General features: G+C 36.4%; 1 protein-coding gene and 1 long non-coding RNA gene across 5 annotated transcripts; one reads left to right on the top strand and one right to left on the bottom strand.

The window, feature by feature from the left end:
- LOC145797691 (uncharacterized) lies at nt 1–489 on the bottom strand. Its single transcript, XM_082885096.1, has one exon. It carries the CDS (start codon nt 487–489, stop codon nt 1–3), a length of 489 nt encoding a protein of 162 aa, XP_082741222.1.
- A 2,289-nt stretch (nt 490–2,778) lies between these two features.
- LOC114303326 (uncharacterized) lies at nt 2,779–21,528 on the top strand. Of its 4 annotated transcripts, none has more exons than XR_014337544.1 (6): nt 2,779–2,907; nt 3,269–3,424; nt 16,656–16,718; nt 19,626–19,706; nt 20,430–20,633; nt 21,336–21,528. It is a non-coding gene; the product is annotated as an uncharacterized LOC114303326 (long non-coding RNA). The 4 variants fall into 4 exon arrangements; XR_014337542.1 differs by lacking the exon at nt 2,779–2,907 and adding an exon at nt 2,938–3,042; XR_014337543.1 differs by lacking the exons at nt 2,779–2,907; nt 3,269–3,424 and adding exons at nt 12,516–15,398; nt 20,775–20,871.

Below are 21,528 nucleotides of genomic sequence, written 5' to 3'. Positions count from 1 at the left end.
TCATTCATGGAGTCCATCCTCAGCTTTTTTCAATTGTTCATCAATGTTTCCAAACCCTTGACAATTCCACCTTCTAAGATGCACTTTGAGATTTCCCAACTTTTTCATTATCATGAAACTAGCCCAACCACTAATGTGATTATTTTCCCAAGATGTCTGCACTTCAGATTTAAAATTAGGATGCAAACACCAAGCATTTATGAATCTAAATGGCCTAGGTCCCCAATCCCTCTCATCTTCCATAAGCAATATTGGGTAGTGGTCAGAAAGAGTCCTAGGTAGCCCCCATTGCTTAAATGAGAAATTCTCCAACCACCTATGATCAATTAGAAATTTATCAATCCGGCTCCACCTTTTCCCATCCAAAGCATTACACCATGTATATGTTCTGCCTAGCATTGGAATGTCTAATAGCTCCAAATTATCAATCAGATCATTGAAATCCCTTATTCCTCTATCCCTCCTCAAGCACCCCTTCCGTTCACTCATAAATCTTATTTCATTAAAATCCCCCCTACACACCAAGGTTTTAAAAAAGTGGATTTAAGCTTCCCTAAAGACTCCCATAGCTGCCTTCTTCTTAATAAATCATTTGGTTCACAAATGTTTACAATAACACAATCAAGATAATGGAGTGAAGTACCTGCTAACAAAATGGAGTTTCTATTACTGCAGCACTCCTTTAGGAGAAAGATTTCTAAAAACCATATGAAATGTTTGATGAAAACACCATTCAAGTTTTTAAAAGAAACTTAAATTTATTTTTTATTTTTGTGTGTGTGCGCGCGCGCGCGCAAGTAAAACAATTGGAGTTCTTATTATCATGTAGAAAATGGGATGAATAAAGAAATTCATTCGAGGTATGTTTGGCGACATTTCCATTTCAAATATGTTTGTTTTTTTTTTATTTTTGAGTGTTTTTAGAAGCAAAAAAAAAAAAAGTTTAAAAATATTTATCGTTTTTGTATCTTTATTTTGTGGAAAAATAGTTGTCAAAATTTTATAAAAACAACTTAAAAGTATTTATAAAAATTATTTTCATTAAATTTTTTAAAACTAATGTACTAAAAAAGTTTTTTGTGTTATCTTTTTCTTTTTTTTTTATTACAAAAAATAGAATTTGTCATTGAAACAAACATAATGCACATATAATTGGTATGAAAACAACAAATGCCAATTTTGATTTTCTTATTATTATTTTAATGGCCTTTTTTTCCCCATATTAGAAAAAGATAACAAAACGAAAACAAGCGGGGACTAAGATTGTTACTTGTCTTCTCTTTTTTAAAAGTAAAAAATCTTGTTAAAATAAATTTCACATATCAGATTTGCATATATCAATTTTTCATCTAAACCTTTGAAAAAAAAAATAAATAAATAAAAACCTAACATTTTTCAAAATTTTTTTAATTAGCAAAAAATAAAATCTTTATTGATATAAACTAACAAACAAGAAGGAAATACATCAAAAAAGATAAGGGGAGGTGAGTACAAAGAGTATCATAGCTACACAAGACAATCCCAACTAGGTTGGCACTGTCAAGCAAACACAATAGGGTTACATGGGGGTTTCTATTTACACTCAAAAAATATTAAGTATTTCCAATTTTTTAGTACACTCTGTTTATAATTATTTAAAATTTTATATTACTTTCAGTACACCCTACTATTTTTTCCAAATTACCCTTAAAGTAAACCCAAATAATAAATAATAAACAAATTAAAAAAAACTAAATTATTTCAAAAACTAAATTATTTCAAAAACTTTTCAAACTGATACAGGAACACGAATTATAACAAAGGCATCGGCAACACTACAAGAAACTACACATTTAGCGACCAAAATTAGTGACCAAAGCAAATTTAGTCGCCAAAGGTTCACAGTTCAGCTACTATTTGGATTTAGTTGAGATATATTGTCTTTTTGGCAACCAAAACAAAATTTAGTCACTAAATATATAGTAATCGGCGACTAAATAACAATTAGTTGCCAAAAGTTTATATTTTACACTATTAATTCTAGGTTTAGTCACTGAATACAGTTAATTGTCGACAAAAATATAGTTTAGTCGCCAAATATTGTGGACATTTTTTACACCTTTTGGTGACTAAAAAATTTAGTCGCCGTATATTTAATTTTTACTGACAAAAAAAAAAATAGTAGTCAAATGATGCTTTTGGCTACCAATATATTAGTCCCTATTAATTAATCATTGGCTGCAAAATAGTTTTAGTCATTATTCATCACGTAAAACAGCCACCAAACCACTCTGTGGACGTCACGGGAAGCTTCCTCGTGAGAAATAGGACCTCTGGGGACAAACGACATGTACTTAGTACATGTAAGTTGGGAGTTAGAGTGGAAAACACTTTAAACTTAGTCAAAAAAAGGCCGCTCGCTGGGAAAGGGGGCGAAAATACAAAACAGCCCCCAAACCATTGTATGGATGTCACAAGCACTACTAGAAAAGCGGGCTTTAGACATGGAACCATTTGTGATGGTTTAAGAATCGTCGCAAAAAACAGGCATTTGCGACGGTAAAAAAATCTGTTGCAAAATCATTTTTTTTGAGACGGCAAGTGACTGTTGCAAAAAAAAAAAAAAAAAAAAAAACTGAATAAATACTATTATTAGAGATGGATAACTTGAAATCGTTGCAAAAGGTTTTATATTTTTGCATTGTTGTTAATTTACGACAGCCTTTCAAACCGTCGCAAAAACTTAATCCCCTAATTAACGCCAAAATAAAAATCTCTTCCACCAAACACTAAAAAATATATTAAAAAAAAAAAAAACCAATCAGCCCCAGCTCTTCAGCTTCCAATCAAAAAGCACAGAAGGGTTTGTTTCTAATCCAGACTAGACTAGACCAAAAAACCTAGGAAGGGTTGCCAATCGACTACTAGGTTTGCTTCTTCTTCTTCTTCTTCCTCTCTTTCTCTCTCTCTCTCTCTCTCTCTCTCTCTCTCTACAAATCCCCATTTTTCTCTGTATAATTGAACCTTGGGATAATCCACCACTGCTCTCTCTTTGATAACCAGGTTTTCCTCTTTCTTTCTCTATATCTCTAGCAACATATGTCCTTACATGTATATCTGATCTGTTTGTCCCTTCTTCTAAGTTCAATCGAAACCCTTTTATTGTTTTATTATAGTTATCTATTTGATTTTCTTATTTGTAAAATATAGAGATTTTGATTTGATTTTCTCGGCAATATATATATATATATATATATATGTATGTATGTATGTATTTGTGTGTATGCAGTGTATAGAAGTGTGAGATGGCAGCTCTACTTTTATCTTATTAAATCCAACAAATTGAATCCAAAAAAGGTCCCCTACTTCCATTCGCTGCAAATCATGGAGGAGCTCTCTTCGGCATCTTTGTGTTGATAGCCACGCCTCTCTTTTCCTTTTCTCGGTATGACACTTTTATTGTTTCAATCATATATGCCTCAGTCTTTTACTTTGGATTTTTTTTTTCTTCTTAATTCTGTTTCCCTTTCCATCCTCTTCCCCCCCCCCCAAAAAATTTTCTGTAGGTTTTGTTTTATTTGATGGAAGATTGTTTCTATAGAAGAAGATTTTTACTTTTAAAGGCTCAATTTTCCTTTGGCAGCACTTTTTTGTTTTTTGTTTTTCTAAGGAAATTTTTCTAATTCATGTACAATTGGCTTTTTGGTGATACAAAATTATTAATATTTTTCTAGGGTTTTGGGTTTTTATATTTAAATTCATTACTGGATTTTTTTTTTCTAGGGAAAAATATTTGATTCATGTTCAATTAGCTTTTCGGTGATACAATGCAGTTTCAGAGTTAACCGTTTGGTTATGGGTTGGAAATTGATGTTTGATTTGAATGATGAAAATTTTGATGGGATATGATTTTAATCTAAGGTTAAGCTTGATTATTTTTATTTTTTATTTTTTAATTTTTTTTTTGGTTGCAAGTTGGTTTTTGGTATTTGAATTTAATTGAAGACCTTACTTGATTTGACCTACAAATGGTTGGTCCCTGAATTAATTGCAATACCTTATTTTTACAATGGTTGCGTATTTATATGATTATCTGTAAAGGGTTGTAATCATCACCGTCACTATGTATGCCTTTAGGTTGAATTTGTTTGTGATTTACGTTCCAGGAAAACAACCATTAATTGTTCGTTACAAAAGTTATTTTCATCTAGATGAAAATGAAACTTGAAATAATATGAGCGCTTTTATTATAAATCTGATGAGTGTTCTTTAGATGCATCAAATTAGATTATAACATCCATTAAAAGTCAATTGACACAGAATTTATGGTTGACTATATATGTGCTTGTGCTTTGAGCTCCTGTAATTTTTCGTTTACAAATAATATACTATGTGTGGGGATATATTTTCTGAGTACCAACACGTGGCAAGGTGACGCCGACGTGTCAGCCGAGGTGCCACGTGTCCTGGTCATGACACCGAGGTGATCTCGGCAAAGCCAAGGTTATCTCTGAAGATATCGAAATCCAAGATAAGTGGATAAGGGACAAGAGTCCTAGAATGAGAAGGGAACTCAACCTGGATGAGGGACAAGAGTTCTAGAATGAGAGAAGACTTCAGTTTGTATTAAGATAAGACTCTTAGAGAGTTTATCCTAATCTTATTGGGAGTCCAAGATTAGCAGTAATCCTGAGTCCATAGAAGTTAGGCTTCTATTGGGACTAGGTTTATGTTGGCTATAAAAGAGAGGCACCCCCATGGGTCTAAGGTATGCTTTTGATACTCAAGCTTGTGAGTTTAGCACTTGATTTATCTTTGAGAGATATACTGACTTGATCGTTGGAGTGCCCCCGGGTGGATGAACCACCGCCGGAATCTTCTCTTTTTGTTGCAGGTTAGCCAGGTGCCATCTATTCTGCTGGTGCTCTCCAGCTGGTTACTAAGCGGGCAGTGTGGTCAAAAAGTCACCCACACAATTTGGCGCCGTCTGTGGGAAAGAAAGAAGAATAGATGGCCAATGACGGAGAGAAGGATCAAATTAGAGACAATGCTCCTGCTGGGAGTGGGAGACCTATCGATCTCGACGTTAAAGGACGACCGCAACATAGAAACTCGTGACTAGAGTCACGGAGTGAAAGACGCCGACCAAGAAGGTAACGCACCAAATACAACAGATCGAAGCAGATACTACAACGAAGATGACCTCCAGGTACGGAAGGATAGATACCTGCGAAGGAACGAAGACCCTTCCAGAAGGGATGCAAAGACAGGGGGGCATGAGCGCTCCCAAGGAGATAACATTCAAGTATAGAAGAGCTCAACCTGAGTGAGCAAATCCGGGATCCCAGAAGACATGATCTCGGCCTAGATGAGTAGGTCCGAGAAAAGAAGAGCTCAACCTAAGTGAGCAGATCCAAGATTCCAGAAGATAAGATCTCAGGACCTGAGTCCGAGAAGAGAAGAGCACAATGAGCAGATCTCAGATCCCAGAAGATAAAAAGGAAACACACAAGATCAGACTAAAGTTGGCCAGAATTGAGAAGCATGCTAGGGCCGAGGAGGACATGTCGAGAACAAAGGCGTCAGAAAATTAAACTCAGGTTGGAGCCAAGTAAGATCAATAGAGAAACCAAGGCCGACAACCTCGGCTTGAATTAAACCTCGGCGACAAGGTCGAAGCTACATGTATGATGAGAACCCAAGTGGATTTTAAGTTCGCACTGGGGGGGGGGCAGAGAGAAGAAGAATGCGTTTAATGCCTGTTGAAATTTGTAGTAATTTACAAGTTGAAGTTAAATCGAAGTAATGCTTAACGCTTGTTAAAATTTGTAGCAATTTACAAGTTGAAGTTAAGCCGAGATAATTGTTTATCTTCACTTGTTGAAATTTGTAGCAATTTACAAGTTGAAGTTAAACCGTAGTAATGTTTAACGCTTGTTGAAATTTGTAGCAATTTACAAGTTGAAGTTAAGCCGAGATAATTGTTTATCTTCACTTGTTGAAATTTGTAGCAATTTACAAGTTGAAGTTAAATCGAAGTAATGCTTAACGTTTGTTGAAATTTGTAGCAATTTACAAGTTGAAGTTAAGCTAAGATAATTGTTTATCTTCACTTGTTGAAATTTGTAGCAATTTACAAGTTGAAGTTAAACCGAAGTAATGCTTAACGCTTGTTGAAATTTGTAGCAATTTACAAGTTGAAGTTAAGCCGAGATAATTGTTTATCTTCACTTGTTGAAATTTGTAGCAATTTACAAGTTAAAGTTAAACCGAAGTAATGCTTAACGCTTGTTGAAATTTGTAGCAATTTACAAGTTGAAGTTAAGTCGAGATAATTGTTTACCTTCACTTGTTGAAATTTGTAGCAATTTACAAGTTGAAGTTAAGCCGATATATATTGTTTAACACTTGTTGAAATTTGTGGACAATTTACAATTGAAGCTAAACCGAAATCATTGTTTAACACTTGTTGAAATTTGTGGACAATTTACAAGTTGAAGTTAAACCGAGAGCATTGTTCAACACTTGTTGAAATTTGTGGATAATTTACAAGTTGAAGTTAAATCGAGATCATTGTTTAACACTTGTTTAAATTTGTGGACAATTTACAAGTTGAAGTTAAACCGAGAGCATTGTTTAACACTTGTTGAAATTTGTGGACAATTTACAAGTTGAAGTTAAACCGAGAGCATTGTTTAACATTTGTTGAAATTTGTGGACAATTTACAAGTTGAAGTTAAACCGAAATCATTGTTTAACACTTGTTGAAATTTGTGGATAATTTACAAGTTGAAGTTTGAAAAATCTAGAAATCCCCTAGATGTTGATTTGTGATTATGTATCAATTTTAGGCAGAATATAATAATCCCAATCAAACAATCAAGACAAAGAGACACAACGATTTTACGTGGAAAAAACCACAATTGGACACCTCCAACTGTGATAAAAAAACCACGGGCAACAGCCACAAAACAATCCACTAAGAAGATTTAAAGGAATTACACAGGTATACTCTCAATTACCTAGCGAATCCACAACGCCTAATTGAACCAACCTCTATGTGCCTCTTCCAACCCGTCTTCACCTCGGAATTGTCTTTACGATGAGCCACCCCGGAATCCACCAAAGCTTCAGGCTCGAATTCTTCAGAATCTACCGAAGAACAACTCTTTCTTTTGTAGAACAAAACACAACCTTTGATGTACTCTCTTTAAACCATGAGTTGAATACTCAATAAAAACATCAAAGAAAATTCACAAAGTATCCCCAGATATAAACCCTAGAAACCAAAAAAGAAGATCTAGAGTAGTAATCCTAAAATCTGACCCAACACGCGAATTTATAGAATCTGTCCCGCGATCTCCGCTCGAGCGCCCAACAGCCCGCTCGAGCGGCTTCAGCAAAATATGCGCGTGATATAACAGAGGTCCGCTCGAGCGCCAGAAAGCCCGCTCGAGCGCGAAATCACACATCTCAGTACTTTTGCAGGCGACCAAAACTGCTGGAACCAGGGATTCTCCGCTCGAGCGCGGGTATGTCCGCTCGAGCGGACAGGCAATTTTGAATGCATTTTTGCATTTTGCTTCGGGGGCGCTGCCCCTCGACCCCGCCGTGGCGCTGCCCCGAACCCGCCAAGGGGCGCGGCCCCCTCGACCCCCGCGAGCTGACGGGGCAGCTCAATCCCCGTCATAATCAGCGAAGTGGCAATCTTGAAAGCTTTATCATCACAAACTTCTTTGAAAAGCACAATTCGGGTTGGATTCGCATCTAAACACTCATAGCCTCACTGAAATAAAAGTGCGAAAATAAATACAACTGAAAGGAGTTTTGTCAAACGGGATTGCCAAGAATAAAACCTAACAATCTCCCCCTTTGGCAATGCCGTGACAAAACACACCTAACAAATAAAATCCTAAACACCCCAACCCATTATAGCCAACAAAAGCCAACTTCTTTTTCAAGGTCTTGATCTGCAAAATAATTATTAGTGCCACAATCTCCAAAACAACTATTAGTCCCACAAGAGTATATGAAAGAGTAATAGACATATGACACGATTATCTTGAAACATGAGATGGAAAACATGAATAGATGAAAACTAAGACTCATGAAAAACAACTCTCAAACAACAAAAGCAAGATCATAAACCACACAAGCAATGATATGACGATGTAAATACCATGAACATGCAAGAAGGGCAAATAGTGTATAGCAACATGCAAAACATATAGCCAATCTCCCTTACCAAACATAACAAAGTGTTCATGCTAAACAACTCTTGCAATGAGAAACCAAACTTCTTTACCAAGCCAAAACAAGATGAACCAAACTCCCCCTCACTAAAAGCAACCACAAACACTGAAAACAGTGAACAAGACAAAAACGACAAAAAAAAATATGGTGGAGCAAGCAAGAAATTTCAGATTAGTACCTTAAAACACACAAGACTATCCAAGAAGCACCATTACAAGAAAACACAATGTGCACAGTCTGTAGAAGATTCCTCATGCAAGAAAGTGATGCATTATGTGAAAAGCATAGATCCCATGATAAAAGTGTGTGTGTGACTCTTGGAGTTCGACAAACACTAGATTCAATCCTAGTAGTGATCTGAAAGATGGACCTCCGACAAGAGAATCTTAAGCACGGCGAAGGAAAGTCAAACCACTAGGAATCAAGGGATATTTGGTGAGTACAGGCGGAGGCTCCCCCTCAATCAATGAATCTTTTTTTTTTTTTACACACTTTTTCTTTTCTTTCTTTTGCACATTTTTTCTTTTCTTTCTTGTGCATATTTTTTTTCTTTTTCTTTTTCTTTTTTTTTTCTTTTTCTTTTGCACAATCATTGGTGGCTGACACGCTCAAGAGTATGGAAACCGAACCAGAGAAGCATGGATATAATTAGGATGGCCTGGTTGGTGACTCTGAGGTAGCCTTTTCCTCATGGCTAGACTACAAAGAATTAAGGGGAAAGCCATGGAGATGCAAAAGGATGGTAGGTGGTTAAGAGACTCAACATCACCCAAGATATGCTAGTATAGGTCAATTCCTCTTGAAAAGCAAAAGATACAATGCCAGAAGTCAAAACAAATAATCACTAAGGCGGAAGACTCCAAAATTTGCTTATCCAAGAGTGTGTACAGAATGAGACATACTAATCAAAAAACACACACTCCAAAATGAGTAATGACCACAGAAAGCACACACATATTAACATGTAATGGATATTCTCATTAATTCCAATATGCACGGAGGACCACTCAAAAAATTTCAAGCTTGCAAAACCATACTAAGAAAATCTTTTTGGGATTTTTTTTTTTCCTTTTTTTTTTCAAGAATAAAGCAAGACAAAAAAAAATGAACAAGCACACATTTTTTTTTTAATTAAAAACAACACACAAAAACCCAAAAGCTAAAACAAATAAACAAATTAACACAAGTCAAGTTTTCTCACCCAAACTGCTTTAGTACGAAAAAGTTGTGAGAATTGCGGTTCTTGGGTGGTGTCTTGACGTTGTGGTTCCTTTCCCCTGCAATAGGAACCCATTTCGACATGGTTTCCAACTTCCTATTCCTAGGTCTAGGCAAAAACACTGTCCCATGCAACTTATAACAAAAAGGGCGAATATGACCATGCAAACCACAATGATGACAAACAAAAACAGGGTGTCCAGAGTGTACCTTCTTTTCTTTTACCTTACCAACTCTAGGAAGTTTGAGAAGTCCATCCATATGTTGAATTTTTTGTTCTCCTTTTCCTTGAGTTCTTGTATCATGAGATGTTGAAGCACTCTGCTTTTGCTCTCTCTTACCACCAAAGCCAATGCCACTCTTGTCACAAATCATTTGTTGAGACCCAATGATATCCTCCAAAGTCTTTGATCCTTTATTCCAAAGACCAATGGTAGCCATAGCACACTTGAGCTCTTCCTCTTTCTTGATCATTAGTTCTTCCAAAGCAACTTGTGACATCTCGAGAGATTCAATCTTTTCTTCATACATGGCATGGGTTTGCAGTAGCTTATTCCTCTCTGTCTCACAAGTCAACAATTTAGCACAAAGAACTTGTCGATCATCAGCTACCTTGATGGCATTAATTCTGGCCTCGGAAATCTCCTCCTTAAGTTTGACATTCTCACTTTCACATGCTTTGAGTTTCTTTGTGAGTTTGTCATTCAATTTGAATAAGTTAAGAGACTCCTTGTACAACTTTTCATATGCTTGCTCAAGCTCTTCATGATCACTCTCCGAGGATTCATCATCAGTGATATTCTCAACTGACATCTTCGGAGAATCTGTTTGTCCTTCAACTTCGGAAGCCGCCATGAAAGCAAGGAATTGTTTATGTCCCTCTTCGCCTTGATCTTCGTTGTCACTTTCATCTTCATCAGATTCTGATTCATCATCCCAAGTGATAGCGAGGGCTTTCTTCTTCCTCAAACGAGTAGGGCATTCTGAAGCAAAGTGGCCAAATCCTTGGCATTCATAGCATTGGAGTCTTTCAGAGTTCCCTTGTATCTTTCCTTTCTCCTTCTTGGCTATAGGATTAATTTTGAGTTTATCTTTGCCTTTAGATTTATGAGAATGAGTAGATTCCAAAAGATTAGGATTCTTTTTCAAAAAGGATTTTTTAAATTGTTTAACAAAAGCAGCCATAATCTTGGAATCTATCTCGCAATCCTTATCAGAATCCTCTACCACTTTATGAGCACTACTATAAGCAATAGTATCTTTTTGTTTCTTTTTGAAATTCCTATGTGCTTCATAAGTTTGAAGATTTCCAACCAACTGATCCAGCTTGAGGTTGTCAACATCTTGAGCCTCCTCAATAGCCGTAACTTTTGGTTGGAACCGATCGGGCAAGGATCTCAAAATTTTTCCCACGACTTTGGATTTTGGAATTTTTTCACCTAAATTGAAGCTGGAATTTACAATGTCACTCAACTTCGCATAAAATTCATCAAAGGTCTCACTATCTTTCATTGAAAGGTTTTCGAAACTAGATGTGAGCCTTTGAAGTTTTGAGCGTTTAACAGAAGGAGTGCCCTCATGAATAGTTTGTAAGATATCCCAAGCCTCTTTTACGACTTCACAATTACAAATACGACTAAATTCTTCAGGTGTGACAGCGCAAAAGAGAGAATTGATAGCTTTACTATTCCAGCTACTATTTTGGTAATCAGTTGTGTCCCACTTATCAATTGGTTTGGGGATTGTAACTCCATCAACGGTAATTGTTGGTTCAGTCCACCCATTCATGACGGATTGCCAAACTTTTTCATCAATAGATTTTAAAAAAGATCTCATCCGAGCTTTCCAAAAAGAATAATTGGATCCGTCAAGTAGGGGTGGTCGAACCATAGAATTTCCTTCACGAATTGTATCCATTATCACAAATCAAACAAGATCTCGTTCTAAATTTTTTTTTTTTAAAAAAAAATAGAACGACCTGCTCTGATACCAATTGAAAAATCTAGAAATCCCCTAGATGTTGATTTGTGATTATGTATCAATTTTAGGCAGAATATAACAATCCCAATCAAACAATCAAGACAAAGAGACACAACGATTTTACGTGGAAAAAACCACAATTGGACACCTCCAACTGTGATAAAAAAACCACGGGCAACAGCCACAAAACAATCCACTAAGAAGATTTAAAGGAATTACACAGGTATACTCTCAATTACCTAGCGAATCCACAACGCCTAATTGAACCAACCTCTATGTGCCTCTTCCAACCCGTCTTCACCTCGGAATTGTCTTTACGATGAGCCACCCCAGAATCCACCAAAGCTTCAGGCTCGAATTCTTCAGAATCTACCGAAGAACAACTCTTTCTTTTGTAGAACAAAACACAACCTTTGATGTACTCTCTTTAAACCATGAGTTGAATACTCAATAAAAACATCAAAGAAAATTCACAAAGTATCCCCAGATATAAACCCTAGAAACCAAAAAAGAAGATCTGGAGTAGTAATCCTAAAATCTGACCCAACACGCGAATTTATAGAATCTGTCCCGCGATCTCCGCTCGAGCGCCCAACAGCCCGCTCGAGCGGCTTCAGCAAAATATGTGCGTGATATAACAGAGGTCCGCTCGAGCGCCAGAAAGCCCGCTCGAGCGCGAAATCACACATCTCAGTACTTTTGCAGGCGACCAAAACTGCTGGAACCAGGGATTCTCCGCTCGAGCGCGGGTATGTCCGCTCGAGCGGACAGGCAATTTTGAATGCATTTTTGCATTTTGCTTCGGGGGCGCTGCCCCTCGACCCCGCCGTGGCGCTGCCCCGGACCCGCCAAGGGGCACGGCCCCCTGGACCCCCGCGAGCTGACCGGGCAGCTCAATCCCCGTCATAATCAGCGAAGTGGCAATCTTGAAAGCTTTATCATCACAAACTTCTCTGAAAAGCACAATTCGGGTTGGATTCGCATCTAAACACTCATAGCCTCACTGAAATAAAAGTGCGAAAATAAATACAACTGAAAGGAGTTTTGTCAAACGGGATTGCCAAGAATAAAACCTAACAAAGTTAAACCGAGATCATTGTTTAACACTTGTTGAAATTTGTGGACAATTTACAAGTTGAAGTTAAACCGAAATCATTGTTTAACACTTGTTGAAATTTGTGGATAATTTACAAGTTGTTTAAACCGATATGATGTTTACCACTTGTTGAAATTTGTAGTAATTTACAAGTTGGTTAAACCTATATGATGTTTATCACTTGTTGAAATTTTTAGCAATTTACAAGTTGGTTAAACCGATATGATGTTTAACACTTGTTGAAATTCTGTGTGAATTTACAAGTTGAAGTTAAACCGAGATGATGTTTAACACTTGTTGAAATTCTGTGTGAATTTACAAGTTGAAGTTAAACCGAGGTCATATTTAACACTTGTTGAAATTCTGTGTGAATTTACAAGTTGAAGTTAAACCGATATGATATTTAAACACTTGTTGAAAATTCTGTGTGAATTTACAAGTTATAGTTAAACTGAGGTCATATCGAAAGGAAGATGGTTTAACACTTGTTGAAATTTTGAGAAAAATATACAAGCTGAAGTTAAGCCGGGGCTATGATAAAGGCTGATGGTTAAAACACTTGTTGAAATTTTTTAGAAAAATTTACAAGTTTAAGTCAAGCTCAAACAATATCTGCGTACTTGCCGAGACTACGAGGTTGTCAAAACTTGAAACATGAAAAACTGAAGTCTTGATAGAAGACATTGAGAAAGTGACAAGTCCTAAGCAACACTAGTGAATATATTTGTTACAATATTTTCAAGTGTTAGGACAAGGCCGAGATGAGCAAGATTAGAAGTTGTGACAGAGGTATTTCACCTGAAGAGATTGCACAGTCAAGGTGTACTTTGAAGACATGCAAATTATTCTAAGTGTAGAATTATACAAGAGCAGAAAAAAGAAGACATTCATTCAAAGAAAAAATTAGAGAAATGCATTTAAAGAAGAAAGAAGGCACTTCGGCCTGAATATTGAAAAATAAATTATTCAGACTACAAAAATGGCACGTCAGCCGGATTAAAAGCATACAAAGAAGGACAAAGTACAAGGTATAAGGTACAAGGAGTAAAAGAAGGAAACAAAACTACTCGGCATCAATGGCAGGATATAGAAGACAGTTGGGAAGACTTCTCAGTAGCCTTCTCGGCCTCGAGCTCAGCATCGATCTCCCTAAGAGTTTGATCAAAGCTCTTGTCGGCGATTGGCACCTCGGAGTTTGAAGGCAAGGATTAAAAGCAAGAATCTGGAAAAAGACACAGAAAATAGAAACAATTCGTAATCAAGAATGGTGATGAAGCTATCAGGAAATCAAGACAAAAAGATTGCACAAGTGTGTCAAGCCAAGAACAGTGGCAGAAATCAACAGATGTGTGAACAGTGTGTATTCAAGAAGATGATTTGGAAACAACGGGTAAAACAGCAATGGTGATTAACAATGAAGCGGAGCTTCTTGGAAAGGAACAAGAAATAAAACCAGGAGGAACAGTGGTTTACCAAAAGAGGGAAGTCGGAATGAGAATTGCCGAAGTCTGACGACAATGATAGAATGACGTAAGCTTCACCGGAGGAGAGGAACGAAGACAGTTGCAGAAGCTTGAAAGCTTGGAACAATGACGGATTTAAGCAAAAGAGCTAGAAAGAGAAAAAGCCAGAGGATTGAATGAAAAAAGAGAAAAATAGTCAAGAAGACGACAAAGTTCAAGAATAAAGCCAAGTGCACAGGCACTAAGTAAGAATGTGAAGAACAAGAAAGTAATGACCCAGACACGATGCTAGCAACAGAAAGCGGATATGACAAAAACAATGCCAGGCATTCAAACAATTCAAAACTTGAAGACAGAAAAAAATAGAAAGCAACAAATGGCAAGTAAACAGATTCAGAAGAGTTATGAAAGATTGAGCTTAATAGCAAGTAAAGAGTTTATGAACCTACAAAGTGAAATGAACGCCGATATGAAAATCGCCGGAGTCAAATGGATGACTGGAAATCGAGAACTCACCAGAGAGTGTGAGTGGAGCAGTTGCAAAGCTCTTGGAGTTTACGAATTAATGAAACCAGAACCTCAGCTAGGAGGTGCGATTTCAAGCAGCTTGGAAGGCATGAATCTTGATACTTGACAAAAGTGGACAGTAAAGTCCAGGGAAGTTTGAGGTTGACGAGTTTGATCTCGGACAGAGGGGCACAGATGAACGAACAGTGTAGGTTCCATCACCTCAGAATGCCGAGGTAATAAAACCTAGGGGGCAGTTGTGGGGATATATTTTTTGAGTACCAACACGTGGCAAGGTGACGCCGATGTGTCAGCCGAGGTGCCACGTGTCCTGGTCATGACACCGAGGTGATCTCGGCAAAGCCGATGTTATCTCCGAAGATATCGGAATCCGAGATAAGTGGATAAGGGACAAGAGTCCTAGAATGAAAAGGGAACTCAACCTGGATGAGGGACAAGAGTCCTAGAATGAGAGAAGACTTCAGTTTGTATTAAGATAAGACTCTTAGAGAATTTATCCTAATCTTACTGGGAGTCCAAGATTAGTAGTAATCCTGAGTCCATAGAAGTTAGGCTTCTATTGGGACTAGGTTTATGTTGGCTATAAAAGAGAGGCACCCCCATGGGTCTAAGGTATGCTTTTGATACTCAAGCTTGTGAGTTTAGCACTTGATTTATCTTTGAGAGATATACTAACTTGATCGTCGGAGTGCCCCCGGGTGGACGAACCACCGCCGGAATCTTCTCTTTCTGTTGCAGGTCAGCCAGGTGCCATCTATTCTGCCGGTGCTCTCAAACTGGTTACTAAGCGGGCAGTGTGGTCAGAAAATCACCCACACACTATGATTTTAACCAACACAATGTTTTTTTTTGGGTCAATTAGAGCTTGGCCCATCTGATGAGTAAGTCCTTAACTTTTAGTAGTGAAGTTCCTCTTAGTTCGCTTTCAAAAATCCTTCTGGCTGCTAATTTTGGTATTGACTTGCCACAATGAAAGTAATTCATGAGCTGGCTGAATAATCCTGGGACGTTTCATAGCTGTCTCATTTATCTTGTTTATTTTTTTTGTCAGTCTTTGCGTTTGTATATTCGATCATATTCAAGTGTTAGTATCTTCTATCAAATTCTGTTCTCACTCTTGTATGATGTTTTTGGATTTTTATATTTAAATTCATTGGTGACCTTTTTTTTTTTTTTTTTCCTAGGGAAAAATATTTGATTCATGTTCAATTAGCTTTTTGTCATTTTTTTGGATTGAAATGTGAATTGCATCTGCCAATTGCCATTGTCCAATAATAATTTAAAAAGATGCATAACCACTATATATAAATCATTAAACATTAATTTAGCTCTGTGGTTTGTAGTCTCTATGTCAACATCATTGGCATCCAATGCTTGTTATGCATTCAAGAACAATTGTAATTCCTTTTATTGTCTGCCTCTCTCTTTTTCTTTTTCTTTTTAATTATTTTTTTTTAAGAAGCAATGTTATCTGTCACAAGCAACTTTAATAAATGATAAATGGCCAAAGAAGTTAGAAGAAGTAAGGGTGGAGAGGTAGTGTGTGTGAGATTCTATTTAATTATTTTTTATGACTAATAATTGGATATATGCAAGTAGTGCATGCTCAGATTAGGTTTCTTTTTGATTTCAAAACTTTGAAAATGATATTAACTTGAGGTATTTGTTAAAAAAAATTGGAGGTATTGATATTGTTGAGAAGTTGAGAAGTTGTACATTGAATAGGTTTCTTCGGTAGTGTAATAGGGTAAATATAAATTATAATTTCTCTCTATTCGAAAGAAAGTTGGTTATAGATATTAAATGAGTATATATATTGAATGGATGAAATTTGGAAAATTTTTTTATTAATCAAATGCTTGTCTGAAAGCACAGAAAATTTTCTTATAGACAAAGAAGTTCCTTTATGCTACTTGACAAATGTTTCTTTATTAATTAATGACAAACACTTCCACTCATAAAGGCACTCATTATTCTTGGTAGTTAGTACTTAGTTTACTCTTGCAGTTGCATCCAACATTGTTTGGGAAGTATAGTTTATCTGTTAATTGCAAAATTCTCCCCTTTGGTCGTTGAATTGACTTTTTTTGTGTTCATATCAAGTAATCTCTTGACATGCTTTGTTGTACTTATCATAGTTTGAAGATGGGAGTGGCAGAACAGTTCTGATATGGAGGAGGAAACACTGTTGATAGGAATGGGTAAGTGATCTTCTAGTGCTCCAAGCATTTATCATATTAAAATTTAATATCATAGTTAATATATATATTTTTTGTTGATAATCTTTTTTTTTTTTTTTTTTTTTGGTGAATGAGTCATAAAATAAAACAAGCAAATTTACATATTTACAAGGGGAATACCCTAGGCCCTAACAACATTATACAACCAAAAGACTATCAACCCCAATCTAGAAACAAATTGCTAGACAAAACAAATGGAGCTAGACTATGAATGTATCATAAGCCCCATCCAGAAGGATGAGGGACATGAACAAAAACAAAAACTTCCATAACTTGTGAACCATGAACACCAGTCTGCCTTTACAAACCACAACATACTTCAAAGAACATTTCCAATAATATTTCAGGTCACATATATCAAAATATCCCAATTACATCCCAATTGGGAGGTGATCAAAGTAATCCTCAATAGAACAGATTCGGATAAACAAGACCCAAAAAGAACTGCCTGCTAACACTTGCAACAGGAGGGACAACGGAGAGCCAAACAAAGAGGGTAACAGAGCACTATAGAAAGTTAGCAGCATTTGATTAATCTGGACGGATCATTCTCAAAGTAGTGGGTGCCAAGAACCAGAACTCAGCTAAAGGAGCCTGGAAACACAAGGAATCAACACAAGCTAAGACAATACAGTTCAAAAATGCATGTACACAAAACTTTCAAAAGGGATACATCCACTCAATCCTCAATCACACTCAAACTCAAAGCTGAAACAAGTACATTAGTAAACAAACAACTATGTATCTCGCAACAGTCAACCTACAGGGGAGGTAAACTCCCAAAGCACAGTCCTCAGATGTAGAGGACTACACTTACACAAGCCTAATTTATGGGTTTACAACACTCAACCCACCATCCCTAAAAATTAGGCCAACTAATCTGTCATCACAAACAATTAGAAAAAAACAAAACTGTAGGGCTACATCACTCAACCCTCAAAGCTCACCACACTCACTCAAGCCTATTTAGGATCTCACAACACTTAACTCACTTCCTTACAGATCAGACAACAACCTACAAAAAATTAACCTACACTGAGAGCATTATTTAAAAAAATTGGAGGCTTACCCCACTCAACCCATAAATCTCACATCACACACTCAATATTCTAGTGTAGGGCTTACAACACTCAAACCACCTCCCTAAGAAAGTACCAGCCATGTACCTGTAGGTTATTAACAGTTACCAGATTTAAGCAGAGAGTTACGTAGAGACCATTCCTTCAAGAACCAATTATTTGTTAAATCAGCCTTGAAGTTAGTGATTGACATCACTCTACACCTCACTAATTCCTTTATCCTGTTGATTATAGCCACCTCATTTGACTGTGTAGTTTGGAAGATCCTACAATTTCTTTCCTACCAGATACAGTAAATAGAACAAGTGAAGACCAGTTTACAAATAGTGACAGACAGTGAGGAACTAGTAAGCTGGGAAGCTAACCAATCATAAGTTGGTTCCAGTTCATATTAGTCTAGGCTACATTACACTTAGCTGTCATGGTGGACCAGATTCTGAATGAAAAAGGGCACTTAAAGAATAAATCATTGTGGTCTTCATCATCCTCCTCACAAAGCACACACCAAGAATTATCCTTTACTTCAAAGATAACCAGTCTATCAAAGGTATTAAGCCTATTATAGATGGCCATCCAGAAAATGGTACTAACCCTAGGAATATGGTGTTTGAACCAAAGAAGTTTAGCCTAATGCACCTTGGGGTGCTGGGCTCTCCATAGATTCCAAGCTGACTGAATAAAGAAACAATCATCAAAGGAATTTAACCAAAATAATTTTGTACTCAAAGTTAGCAGGGTTACCCTGGACATTAGCCTTGATCTCATCTAATTCCCAGGTTTGGCACGCAGGCCATCTCCATCTCCATCTCCATCTCCATCTCCATTTCCATCTCCAATCATCAATAATGGACTCAACCTTAGCTTGGTCTTGAGAGCCAGAATCATGAATCACTCTATCCCCAACCTCTGCTTCAAAGGGCCAAGGGGATGCCGATTATCAAACCAAAGAAAAGTGTTCCTCCCATTACCCACTTCGTAACCAATATGCTGGATGAGCTCACTTCTAAGGCCTAGGATTTTCCTCCAAACCTAAGAAGGGTCGCTAGGTATTTTAACACTCCAGAAGCCTCTATTCTTGAGTAAGTAGGACTTGAACCGTTGACACCACATGGATTGCTCACCTTCAGTTAAAATATACCAAATGTGTTTAGACACAGTAGCTTTGTTCCATATCCCAAGCTCTTTAAACCCAAGGCTACCTTCATTTCTAGGAATACATAAGCGGACCTAAGCCACCTTAGCCCTAGACTTCTTGAGCTCAGGCCCATACCAAAAGAAAACTCTAAAAAGAGCCTCAATCTCGCTAATTACCTTCTTGGGGAGGATAAAAAGAGAAGACCAATAAACCTGCATTGAGAATAGAATGGACTTAACATCTATGCACTCATTTCAGGCCCGTGACAAATTTTGATGAGACTTAATTCCACTTTATTGAGTGCATATATTTCCATTTGCAAAATTCCAAAACAAAGGTATCAATATTTGGTACTATTGTGTTCTTTGAGTTTTCTGAAAAAATCAAATGTGCACCATACTTGTGTTCAAATGCATTTTGCGGTCTTGTATAGCTGATTGGCTTTATTTTGCTTAAAGCTGCAAAGTGACACCACAACCTAGCCTCAGTATGTAATCCCATCTTTGAAAACAGGTGCACATGACGGATCAAATAGATATTAGACAACCTCGAAAAATTTGTATGGGATTCATATAGGAAAATTAATTTCATTTTATGACATTTTTGTTAATGTGCATACATGACACCAAATTCTTCTGTTTATTTCCTCTCTAGTTCTCTGGGCAATATAGTGTAGATGGACTCAAGGGCTTTTGATCAGATGGTGTTTGATTAGCTACAAAAATCGTCAAACTTGTGAGTAGTTATATTCTGTTAACTATCCGCATGTTTTATGATTAATGTGGCCAGTGTTACTAGTCTTAAACATCAATTTAAACATGTTTGTTTTTCTTGCATTCAACTTTGACATTGGTACCGTTAAATAGAACCATAATGTTACATTTTAGAATAATGTTTGGCTTTAATGTGATGATGTTAATAGGAAATTCTGTGTAGATTCCTCTTCGTATGCTTGATACATCATTTCTTCTTTATGCTGCTAGTTTTTCTAAACCTTTGAGAACAATTCATGTTTGTAGTGGAAAGGAAAAGGGAATACATAGGGATGAACTGTCCCAGAAGCTAAAAACCATAGCTTATTGACACTGTGTGCCCTTAATAGTGAGAGATTGATATTTACTCTTAGAACTAATCAACTATATTTTTATGTTTGAATGTAATAGAAGTAGACATTTGCTGAAGGATGCTCTAAGGTATTCATGGCTTCATTTGTGGGCTTTCATCAAATGGGTTTCTAGCATTTTTTTCCTTGTTGACATTTCTGTTATTGTAATCATTTGCTTGATGGTTCAAACACAAATACAAGTATAGAGTAATATGCTAATCAAATTGACTTGTATAGTTTTGTATTTGTATTTATGTCTGGCGTATTGGTTTATGTTTGTTATGAAGCAAAGTATCAGTTTTGATTGGATATATTTTCATTTTAATGTTTTCGTTCTATTTTCATCGTTGAAGGTTATGATTAAAAATTTGGAGCAAGTAGTGAACGTGGTTTTGAATTCATTCCAAGATCCTTATCATGGAGTCTGATGGGCAACTATTAATGCAATTGGACAGTTGTCCTCAGGTTTAGGCCCAGATTTGCAAGTTCACTATCATCAACACTTGTTACCAGCTTTGGTTGCAACTATGGATGATTTTCATAATCCCCGCATCCAGGTTAGTTCTTTTGGTGCTTTGAAAATTGTAAATTTTAGATGGTTATAATTGATTTTCTATCTTGTCCTTGGTCCTGCAAATATCAATTGCATGATTAAATCGGATTTATGCATGATTAATGTGATTTTGGTTGTTCACCAGTGTTTTGGCGATTTAAATGAACAAACTCTGAAATACTTCTATAAGCAATGATGAGGGTTTCATTTGAAAAAACTTCCTCGAGAGCCAAAACCTTGAGGTACTTGAGATCAATTTTTTCCCTATGAATAGGTATCCACACTACCAAATATTTGCATCAAATGGTTGAAATAACTTAGAATCCAAATCAATAGTTATTTTCTGACTTCCAAATTGGAAACTTTAGTTACAGCAGAAACTACGTGAGACAGATAGAGTGAAGTAGAAGCGTGTCATGAGCCTAAGGGAAACTAGTTAGAGTTCTGCTAGATGTAGATAAAGCAGGCTATTGAAGTGGGTGGGAGGATATAACAAACAACATAGGATAAAAAATGTTACTGTTTGGAAAAAAAAATGCTTTTAGAGTTGCAGCCAAACATTGAAAAACAAAATAAATGTAAATTATTTTACATGAAATTATTTTTCTGTAAATTATTTTACATCAAAACAAACGGAGCCTGAAACAAATAAACGTTTCCTTTAATTATGCTGTAAATGATGAATTTTTTTGGTTTCTTTTTGCAGATACAACCCTTTCGACTACGTGATGATATCTTCGCATATCGATATTGGAGCTTACTATTGATATCAAAACAAGCTATAATATATATGTTTGATTTATTTCTTTATTTGTATTGTCGATACTTTTATTTTGTTTTAATACAAAAATTTGAATTCTTGAATATAAAAAATTATTAGTATTGTTGGAGAATGTTTT

Source organism: Camellia sinensis, chromosome 8 (assembly GCF_055761805.1).
Source record: "Camellia sinensis isolate YWXY chromosome 8, ASM5576180v1, whole genome shotgun sequence".
Lineage (NCBI taxonomy): Eukaryota > Viridiplantae > Streptophyta > Magnoliopsida > Ericales > Theaceae > Camellia > Camellia sinensis.
The sequence above is the reverse complement of the archived record's forward strand: the minus strand, read 5'-3'. Positions and strand labels throughout refer to the sequence as shown.